The 11298-nt window shown below is 43.5% G+C and overlaps 1 protein-coding gene across 19 annotated transcripts in view; it reads left to right on the top strand.

The window, feature by feature from the left end:
* Window positions 1-1532: 1532 nt before the first annotated feature.
* Window positions 1533-11298, top strand: part of TTLL11 (tubulin tyrosine ligase like 11) — a 62298-nt gene continuing 52532 nt past the window's right edge. For 13 of the 19 annotated variants that reach the window (XR_009968937.1, XR_009968934.1, XR_009968936.1 and 10 more), the window contains exons 1-3: window positions 1582-1937; window positions 8351-8447; window positions 10395-10528. Coding sequence is in view for 6 of the 19 variants with exons in the window: in XM_062640946.1 (XP_062496930.1) it covers window positions 1611-1937; window positions 8351-8447; window positions 10395-10528 (558 nt within the window). In the remaining 13 variants the exon portion in view is untranslated. Of the gene's footprint in view, window positions 1938-8350; window positions 8448-10391; window positions 10529-11298 lie in introns of those variants that run through there. The other 6 variants (XM_062640949.1, XM_062640948.1, XM_062640950.1 and 3 more) reach the window with 5 other exon arrangements.

The raw sequence follows: 11298 nt of genomic DNA, 5'->3' as shown, positions 1-11298 counted from the left end.
ACCTGAGAGCAACCGAGAGCCAGCTATGTGACCTCAGCCTTCCTGGGCACTCCACTGTAGTTCATTGGTCTTTTTGTTGCCTGGACGGGTGAGTGGAGGAAGCTGGGTGATGCCCTGAAAACTATGGGCGGTGTTAGGCTTGTGGGTGAAGCTCTGGTTTGCTGTTGAAATGAGACAGTATCTTGGCGGTGAAACCTTCTTTATAAACTACTGGTGACTCGTGGAGAAGGATCCATGTGCACAGAACCACAGATACCAGCACATCGTGTCTCATGGCTCGGCATGAGGAGAGAATGAGAAGTTAATCCCGATGTTCCTAAAGCTTCATGGAGCAGGGAAGATCTGTTCACATCTCCTCCTAGTCCCAGGAATTCTGCAGGAAGGAGTTTAGCCAGGACATGCCCTTTCACTTTTTGCTGCATTTATTTAACTTTTCCTTTCATTTAAACGCTTTCTTCTGCTGTCCTGTTGCGGTCCTGCTCCGGATCAGGAGCGCGGCTCCAGTGACAGCTCCTTCACACAGCATCCTCGTTATTCCTGCCCTTTCCCCCCTTCCCAAGCCTCTCTCCTCGGCGTTCCTCACAGCCAGGCTGCATTTCCCAGCGTCCAGCGCCACCGCCTGCCCGCGCTTCCTCAGTGCCACAAACCTGCTCCTGCTGCCCTCCAGGCGGCCGCGCTCCCCTCTTCTCCATTCCATCAGCTCTTCACTAGCGCCGAGGGCTCACGCTGCTGCTGGTAAGAAGCCTCATTCTGTTTTACACTGTAAAAACAGGTTTTGTGTTTTCTGGCTGGGCGTTTGCCTCACTTGGGCAATGTAAGAGCGTGTAAATCCAGAGACTGAAGTGATGCTAGCAGCTTGGTGTTTACCGGAGCTCTGCAATCAGCTCCATTACAAGTACACAAAGGCACTCTATTAGAGTAAACAAATGTACTCTATTACGAACAGAGTAATTGCACTCAGAGTGGAAGCACCTGCCTGCGGAGGCGTTTCCAGCACACCCACAGGGTCTGGAGGCCCAGGGCCCGTGCCTTACATGCCCCCTTGGAACGAGGAACCCAGTGCTGCTCTGCTCACCCTGGCGTGGGCTTCTCACTAAGAATAATTACAAGAAGATAGAGAAACTCGTCCAACCACGCGGTAGACATTAGTCCACGGTGTTAAATTGGTCATTACGGGCCAAGTGTGAGGAAACTGATGAGCTGAGCGAGCCCGAAGCAGAGAAGCAACGCTTTGTCTTGGAGTAACGGCTTCCACCTCACATGAACATCACCCCATCACACGATAAGGCATTGATTTAACTTCTGAACCAGCGGGCAGGGGTTTCGGTGCAAGGACGGGGGTTGCCAGAGCCGCACCGCCCGCCTCAGGCACCACCGCCATAGCGCGGTGCTTTCCCGCTTCCAAGATGGCGGCCGCGCTCCGTTCCGAAATGGCCTCCCCGGCAGAGCCCGGCGGCGCTGCCCGCACTCAAAATGGCGGAGGCGGCCGCAGCGGGCGGGGCGAGCGGGGTCAGAGGCCTCGCGGGATTGGCCCCTCGCGCGCCCCGTCGGCCGCGCCGCTCTCATGGCAACGGGCGGGGGCGGCGGCCCAGCGGAGGCAGCGCCGCGGGATGGAGCCGGCCCGGGAGGCGGAGGAGCCCCCCGGGTCCCCGGCGCTGCCCGCCGAGGAGCCGCAGGGAGGCCACCCCGCCGGGGCGCCGCCGGCAGATGGGCCCCTGCCGTCCGCTGCCTGCCGGGGGCGGTGTCGCCGCGGTGCCGGCCAGAAAGGCCCACCCGGGCGGGCGGTGCGGGGCAGGGGGCGGCGGGCCCCGGGCCGGCGCGGAGGGGAGGAGGGGGGCCGAGCCGCCCGGCGGCCCCGCGTCACGGTGGACAGCTCCAAGGCCAAGACCTCGCTGGAGGCGCTGAAGATCAGCCTACGGCAGCTCCACTGGAGGGAGGTGAGCGCCCGACCGGCCCTCGGGGGCCTCCTGGGCCTCAGCCCGGGCCGCTGCCCCCTTCCCCGCCGACTCCTACAGGGCCCACCGCTGCTCTGCCGGCCCGCCGTGGCCTCCTCTCCAGAGCAGGCTCTTACAGCGAGGGGTCATCCCGGTTGGTGTAACCTCCACCATGGAGTTATTTCTAATTAGATTTCAAATCTGGAGGCTGGTTTGATTAATGATCAAAGCTGCCATCGTCAGTTATGCAAGCCAGAATAGGGGTAATCGGATATTATGCTTCAAAGCTTAAACTGGTTGCTGGAAAGGGCAAAAAAACCTACTGCTATGGAGAAATTGTACTGCTTATATATATATATACATATATATATATGGAGAAAACATACTGTTATGTTACTTTGCATCTTTCTGTACACCCTTCCCTCATAGTAAGGGTATGTGAAATAAGGCTTATGACAGCAGGCATCTCTTGGATATTACCTGATACATCAGCTGTTTGATCTGGTGGCAAAGCCTCTGCGTCACAGGTTATCTAGAAGGCATGTCAAAGAGCATTGTGTATGAATGAATATTAAACCACTTAACAAAGCATACATAACAGGCTTTACACTTCTAAATCAGTGCGTGCAGAGAAAGTATAGCCTCCCCCCACCTCCCCCTGCAGCTTGAGTCATCTGTTTTCTCTGTTCTGTGTGAGGAGTTCAGTGCCTGCCTGTCTTTGCTGAACCAGAGTCATGGCAATATGGGAGCTGGCACAAAGATGATGTCTTGGAACTCTTTATTTAAATCCTGAAGAGATTTCTAATATATATATCTTATTATAGATGCTAATTTGTTCTTAAATTGTAATGATTTTCTTTCCCTAATAATTTTATAGAAATTTAAGGAGGATGGGGTGGCAGTAAATATTACCTGTGTTTATTTATAACATTCTAAATACTTAATACCACAAAGACATTTATGCTCATTGCCAGGAAGAGTAACGCTTCCTCATCCTCTGGCTGCATAAAATTTAATTTCAACATTTTTAGTATTTAAATCCAGTGGGAGAATGTCACAATCTCATTGCACAAATGCTCCAGTTCTCAACTCCTGCTCTTGCAGCAAAGTCATAAGGAAACTCCAGAGGCGTGAAATTAAAGCCTGTTACTCTCTTACTCCTCAGTGCCCCTGTGCAGTGTCTGTCAGCAGCCTTGCGCTGTGTTTTAGCTGGTGACATACAGAGCAAGGGGGACATCACACCTAATTTCTCTGTTCTTATGGTTAAGTTTTATTTTCAGAGCTCCTGGTGCCATTGCAGGGACTGTTGCTGAATTGCTGATATAAGTTAGCCTCGCAGATTACACTGGTAATGAGCCATTCTTGCTGGTTAATTTTGCCTTGTCTATTTCCTGCGATTTTACTGTTGTGCATATCTGCCTGGCACTTGATATTCTGTTCTACAAATCATGTTTCACATGCTCTTGTTCCTCTCTTGAATTTCTGCACTGTGTTAATCAACATCCTCCTTCCTGCTCTGCATCCCCCAACAGCAATTGCTTTTGCCTTTACTTCATCTTTCTTTGCTTACTGCCTCCTTCAATATTCTTTCTCTTCCATTCATTAGTTCAGTCGATATTTTTCATTTAGTCTGTTGCTTCCTCTTCTGGCCCCTTTGAGTAAAGAAGAGACTTAATATGGAATTTTGTGATGCTTGACTTTACCATCTAGATGGCCCATAATTCATTCCCTGTGAACAAGTCGCTGTAATGTATTCAGCTTATAAATAGGTTGATAAGTGTGAATGTGATGTTACTTTTTATCAAGGAAATACTTTCTTGTACCTATGTGTGTGTGACAATGAGTTTTCTCTCTTTTTATTTCCTTCTCACCCCCACCCTGAAGGGGAAAGAGTAGGGAAAGGGGACACGATATTAGCTGTGACTCTTCACTGGTACTGCTGACACTGTGGAAAATATGAAGGTGAAAGTCTTCTGGGATGGGAGCAAGACAAAGTGTTGACCTCAAGCTTGCAGACGTCAGTAGGCACAGGGAATCAGTAAGCAAGATCTTGTCTAGATTTGAAGGGAAAAATACCATTAAGATGAGGAAAATCCAAGAAAACCTCTTTTCTTCAAGTTATGTATAATTTTGAAAGCTCTCCCTTTCAAATGTTTAGAAAAACAGCACTAAGATACTTGTTTCAGTGTCAGTGTTGACACTGTCAGCTGTCAGCGATGACCAAAGAGCCTTGAAAATCGGTGCACTGTTACAGCAGGCCCAGCAGAGGGAACACAGATGTTGTTTCTTGTGGGATCCATACAAATAATGCAGAAAGAAATAGTCTTGGAACTAATAATGAAATGGGTGTATTTTAAATACTGATGTTGCAGGGGCTGGTATTCTACTCTCACCCCTTGTATAATACTTTGCAAGGTGATTGCACCTTGGACTTCGATTTAGTGTATTTGATCCTTCTCCCTTGTCACTTCTTTTACAGTTTTTTTCCCCATTGCTTTGTTTCTGTTCTTCTCTATGCTTGCTGCTGGATGTGCTGGCTTGAATATTTTGTTGGGCAGGAGATGCTATCACAGGCTTTTTAAAGTGGTCTCATTTTTGTTGATAACTTTGTCTAATGCATAGTATTACAGACTCATACAGCCTTTTGGTTTGCTTTGCTTTTTGTTTCAAGTTGTATGTTCTGAAATCTCCTCGCTGTAGTTACCCTCACTTGCCAGAAGAGCTTTGTTTCAGTAATAGCCTGTTACTGCAGTATGCTCCCTGATAATGCATAGAACTAAGTCATAATGCACTGTGTGATTACAGAATTGTCCACATGGTAGTAGTTCATTTTAGTAAACTGGCATATGGGAAATGCCATTAGAAGACAAAAAAAAGAGGAAGAATACTCACAACATGGCTAATATTGATGAGCACAGTTTATTCTATTGCACTGGTAGATGGGGAAGAATGAAAGCATCCAACAGACCAATTTAACTATTGAAGTTCTGTTATTGGAAGCAAAAGACAGGAAAAAGCCTCCTTTTTTTCAGTTGTGGCAATTCTAAGTAAATTAAATTATCACCCATGATAGCCCTGTCTGGAGTAACACACAGGGGGGACCTTTTAAAAAGCATTGCAGGACTCTGATGTGTGTGCCAGTGAAGCAATTACTCCCCTCACTAGATTGGACTATCTGATTCAGTGTGTCACGTTCTTTAAATGAACATGATATGCCAAATGAAATAATGGGCACAAATTGAGCTTGCATCCTGAGTTTATTCATCACTTAATAAATTATTTCTTCACCTAGCTTTCAATTACCAGGGAAGTGGAAGAAGCAGATGTCTCGGGCATCAAATATCCCAGCATTAAGCGTTTCATTTGTCTCACTGTTCAGTAGCTGGATGGAGGCGTAGAAATAAGTTGAAATTTTACGCTGGGACAAGCTGACTAGAAGATGAGTCATTTAACTTGTCATTAAACATGATGGAACAGACTGATGTGACCCGTGAGACAATTTAAATGATTGGCTTCTAATCAAAAGGTAGGAATGACCTGTCAGACAAATTTGACCATGAAGGATTATTAATTGTGTCAAAGTGATGGGAACAACTTTGGAAACAAAGCTCTTTGTGGCTCCTTGTTTGTTCCTCCAAATACACCCCGAATCTGAATAGAAAAAGATTTAAAATGAATTGTTCAAAGAGTTAGTGAATTGACTGCAACCTGAAAGTTGTTTGCAGTGATTGATCCTAGGGATGGACTCTGGTTTTCTGCACAGAGCAGTCATTCAGTGGCAAGGATGGCTCCAGTCACATTCCTGACCTCCATCCCTCTGTGGCTGTAAGCACCTTTGCTTTGGCATTGGTTAGTGCAGATCTGAGGCTATTCCAGCTGCTACAAGGTAGATGAGATGGAAGTTACTTCCATTGCCCACCTTTCCTTTTAGCTAGTCCCCTGCCCCAGGAGCTGGGAGGCAGCAGGAAGGGCTCTTCTAGCAAAATCAGATTAACTTCTATCTGCCTAGTGCTGCCAGAGGGACCCAAATAATTGAACTTCCTCGTTCATTTCCAAACACTATTCTTAAGTACAAGTTTAGTGCAGATAATAAAGAATCTTTTCCAGCTCATTCAGGAGTTGAATTTGATCTCCTTGTTGGATAAATCCAAATAATCTTGATTAGTCAGGAGCAGGGAAGTTGCTGTGCTATCTGAACTGCTGGTGTGGGTGTGCAGTGCTTCCATTTTCCAGTCCATAGCTGCTCGCTCTTCATCTGTTGTGAAATGATTTCTGTGTGGTGTTTATAAAGTGCTTTGATATCCTCCATAGATGAAAGGTGTTATATAAATGCAAATTCAATTCCTTTCATTTCAATTTCATTTAATAAATAAATAAATTGCTCAGGTTTTAGTGGGAAGGGCGCTTGGAGACCCAACGCTGCATCTGTATTCTGGCTATACCTGCAGAGAGAGGTTGAGGCCACTGATTGTCTTTTGGAGCCTAACAGAATTAATTTTCACTTGTAGAAAACCGGATTTTGCAGGCTGAATAATAATGAAATAAGTGAGGAATCCACTGGCTCTGTGAAATTTGGTATCTCATCCCTATGAGTGAGGAAACAGAGGAAGGATGCATTGCTCAATTAGCATTTGAAATTAAATTTTTCAAGGCTATTTACTGAGGAAACTGAAATTTTAATTAAAATAGCAAATAAAATAATTCCCTCAAAAGCATTATGAGAGTCTTTTATTTTTCCCTGTCATATTGAAGGGAAAAAAAAAATCCAGTGCTTAAAGAAATGTTTTAAAGGAAGAAAAATGCCATTTGGAGTAAAGAATAAGATGCTTCTGCAAAATAGGATGGTTCTTTCTGTAAGTAAATGGTACTGAAGTCGTTGGGTGATTGATGTGTAATACAAAAGTGTCTTAAAAATGCTGTGGTCAGAGATACAGCATGTTAATTTGAAAAGGATGCAGCCTAATAATAGAAGGGATTCCTGTGAGTGTATTCCATATGGTGTTAAAACTATCTACATGGAGTTGAAGATAAAATGGGTGGTGTTTTTGACTGATAAGTGGGTCTGTGTCTGAGAGAACAAGCATAAAAGAGTCCTTTTTTTTACATAAAACTTTTTAACATGGTTTACAAATGCTTGGATTTTAACTTGGGTTTCTTTTTTTTTGCTCTGAACTGTTGATACTGCTAATTCATGGGGCTTTTTGTTCTTACTGCTGGTAGTCTTAATTTAAACCCACTTTACTAGTATTAGGAACTGTTGCTATTGGTAATTGGCAGTGCTGTTCCAGAGCTCTTCAGGCTGCTTTAAAATAGGTTGATCTTTGATAATAGGAAACTCTATAGTTTTCCAATTTATGGTGAGATCTTGTATGAATGGGAAAAGAAGCTGGAATTAATATTGCTGAAATAATTGCCTTTGTTCTCAGTAGTTGAAATATTTATGTTCAACAAACCATTAACTGAATCGCAAGCTTTTCTTTTAATTACAGCTGCTGGTACCAGAAAAGAATGTAGAAATGAATCCATATAACCAAATATATATAAATGAATAATACACTTATTTCACTTAAGTATCTTTGAATATCCATTTTGAATTTATTGGACACTACTAAATCAGCTTGCTCAGGAAGTGCTTTGCAGTGACAACTTAATAGTAAGTTACAGCAATCCTACTAACTCCAGGTATTCCCTGAAATGAAGTACTAGGGAGCAGAAATGCTTCATGCTCGTGTGAGACTGGAAAGGGAGCACATGGAAATGTTATGTGGTTGAGGGTGACCATGGGAATGGGTGATCTCTGGGAAAGGGATGTGGGTGGCCAGCTTGCAGTGACAGAGCAATAAAGGCAAGTCATGGGGCTCTGGTGATCTTTAGAAGAGCAGGAGTTGATCTAGTAACTGCCAGTAATGACAGTTTCTCCAGCATCTCTCCTGTTTTTTTCCCTGGATGGTTGTTTATCACCCCTTAAACTGAGGAGGAAAAAACCCAACCCCAAACTCCATCAGAGTGTGTTTACTTCCCAGCTGTAGCACTCGCTCTCGCTGCGTCTTCATGTGCCGGAATTAAGTGCTGCTTAATGAAATTTTATTCCCTGTAATAGTATTTTAAATTACAAATGAGTCATGCCTTAATTGTGGTTGATAACAAGCTCGGAGTTTCTCCATACACATTATGCCTCTCAGTCATTTGTTTTTAGTTTCTGGAAACCTTTCCTGGCTTGTTAACATCTTGAACTTGAGAGTGTTGAACCCATCAAAATATTCTTAGTTTTGCAACCAAAATACAGAGTGTATTTTCGTCTGACAGTCAAAAGACTGTTCTTGAATGATTTCTGTTTAATATGAGCATTTAGAAAAGTAAGGAATGAATGGATATTGCCAGATTGCTTCAAAACTTGTCTTCTGTCTCTTTTCCAGTATCCTTTTGGCAGACGCTTGCCGTGTGATATCTATTGGCATGGGGTATCATTTCATGACAATAATATATTCTCAGGTCAAGTCAACAAGTTTCCAGGTACCTTGCTTCTGTTTCTAGTTTAAACAAATGCTTTAAAAATACGATTATTTTAACCATTTCTGTGCTTTGCTGTTTTTTAATGTGAACTATCTGCCTAAGCAGCTGATAGTATTTTCAGCATATTACTGGTTTTTGGTAGGTGATTTCTGCTCAGGGGGTAGGACTATCAGGATGGGTGTCTAACAATTTTTTATAGAATCATAGAATCGTTAGGGTTGGAAAGGACCTTAAGATCATCTAGTTCCAACCCCCGTGCCATGGACAGGGACACCTTACACTAAACCATATCACCCAAGCCTCGTCCAACCTGGTCTTGAGCACTGCCAGGGATGGAGCATTCACAACCTCCCTGGGCAACCCATTCCAGTGCCTCACCACCCTAACAGGAAAGAATTTCCTTCTTATATCCAAGCTAAACTTCCCCTGTTTAAGTTTTAACCCGTTACCCCTTGTCCTATCACTACAGTCTCTAATGAAGAGTCCCTCTCCAGCATCCCTATAGGCCCCCTTCAGACACTGGAAGCTGCTCTGAGGTCTCCATGCAGCCTTCTCTTCTTCAGGCTGAACAGCCCCAACTTCCTCAGCCTGTCCTCATGCGGGAGGTGCTCCAGCCCCTGATCATCCTCGTGGCCCTTCTCTGGACTTGTTCCAACAGTTCCATGTCCTTTTTATGTTGAGGACACCAGAACTGCACACAATACTCCAGGTGAGGTCTCACAAGAGCAGAGTAGAGGGGCAGGATCACCTCCTTCAACCTGCTGGTCACGCTCCTTTTGATGCAGCCCAGGATACGGTTGCTTTCTGGGCTGCAAGTGCACACTGCCACTTATCTAAGATTTGTTTTGGAGAGAAAGTGTTTTTGATGAAAAGAATACTTCATATGTATGAATTCAGGAAAAATAAGTGTTGGGCTATAATTTAAGTGAAGTCTGTGATTATTGTCAGTTCTGTAGCATTGATAACTGTGTCTTTGGGTTTGGTTTTGATTCAAAGTGTGAAGAATCTGTTCTGTTTCTTCCTGTGGCCTATCTTAGGGAGAAGCTCAAAGCGAAGTTCCTCAAATGGATTTTTTAATATTGAAGAGTTCATGGCAGCCCTCGTTTGATGATGACTCTTCAACTTTTTTAAGCTCTTTTATTTATTTTTCCCTCTTGTTTAATCCCTGTTGAGATGTCTCTAAGTAAGAGCTAAGACCTTAGGTACTGACTTATCTAAGCCCTTTACTTTAGATTTATTGCTGCTTTTTGTATGCTGTGAGAATAAGAGCCCTCAGATACAGAAATTTATGCTTTTATTTACCCTGACTTTCTCCTGTCTGTGAGAAGTTCATACTCAAGTCGTGGACAGTGTAGTTTTCTGGTGGTTTAAATCTGTGTTAGATGAATGTCACCCTCTGTGTATTCCGGCTTCTACCTGGTAGCAAATGCCCTGCACAGCTGTCAAACCCAGTCCTTCAGAACTAGACCTAATTCCCAGGAACGTTTCAAAGCTGCAGGAAAACAGCAAAGTTGAGCTCCTCACAATGTTCTGTTCTTTCTGACATAGTTACTTAAATGAATGCGAAGTACACACAGAGTGGTTGGTTATATTTAAATGACATCTTTTGCCTGTTTCTGGAATGATAGCAGGCTAGGGCCATTATTTGGATTATGGCAAAGATAGTTACTGTTTGACTAAAGCTTTCCCTCTTTTATTGTGTGCTGTATTTTTGTTAATTGATTTTTTTTCTAATGTGATAGAGTAATACCTATAATATGAAATACCGCAGGGGAATGGTCCAAATATTTTGTCAGCTTTTACCTTTTAAAAGCTTTTCAACTTTATTAAAGCAATGACTAGAGTGCCTTACCAGTAGCATGAGTAATAGTATAACAATTTACTTTGAGGATGAGACTTCAGTGCAGGTTTTCCATGGCTTTTAGACACTGTGTGTTCTTTTCCCAGGTATGACAGAGATGGTACGAAAAGTTACCCTGAGTCGGGCAGTGAGAACTATGCAGGATCTATTTCCTCTTGAATATAACTTCTATCCTCGATCCTGGATTCTGCCAGAAGAACTTCCCCTCTTTGTGGATGAGGTAGATTGCTTTTCCTCTCAAAATAGTATGACTTGTTGGGTGTTGTCACCATGGCATTCTTTACTTTTTCATACCTACCAGGTTGTTTAAAATCCCACTCGGGTGCTGGGGATGACGTCTTCAGTGTGAGATCAGACATAGTTTGGATGAACTGCTTTTGTTTGTTACATTCTGGAATAAACTTCAAAACAATTACATACCTCTGCAATGTCAGAAGAGATCTCTGAATAGTAAATATGGTAGAACCATAAGCCCTTTCCCTGCATTTTCTACTGAGTTTAAAAGGGCTGAGGAAGCTGCAATGCAGTGTGTGGGGTGTGGTACTTCACCAGGTTCATTGTCCCTGAAATCTTTTTAGTCCATCAGGCCTGTTATATCCAAATCCTTCAAAGGAGCATTTTGTTCCGTGCTATGTTAAATACACTCCCACCTTCCTGAAAAATTGTTTGACTCTCTCACCAGACTGTAGTTGTGTTGTTTAAATATTCAGAATGTAATAAAATGCCATTCTTTTTCATCTGTTTTGAGAAGAATTGGTGCTGGGTCTTGGTGTTTGGTTGTTGTAGCTATCTTTAAAAATATCATATGCATTCTTTTTTAACCCTTTCTGACCCACCCAGTGCATTCTTCTATTCCACAGTACGCTCTGCTTGGAAAAGTGAGAGAAAAAGGTATGGACCTTAATAGACTTCTAAAATGTGTGTTACTTTTTAGCTAATTACCATATCCACAATCCAATTAAATCCATGAGCATCCTTTAATACATACTC

The sequence above is a fragment of the Pezoporus occidentalis genome, unplaced genomic scaffold, assembly GCF_034315485.1.
Source record: "Pezoporus occidentalis ecotype Australia unplaced genomic scaffold, CSIRO_AGI_Poc_V1 ctg68, whole genome shotgun sequence".
Lineage (NCBI taxonomy): Eukaryota > Metazoa > Chordata > Aves > Psittaciformes > Psittacidae > Pezoporus > Pezoporus occidentalis.
Note: the sequence above shows the minus strand (reverse complement) of the source record. Positions and strands in the feature narration are given on the sequence as shown.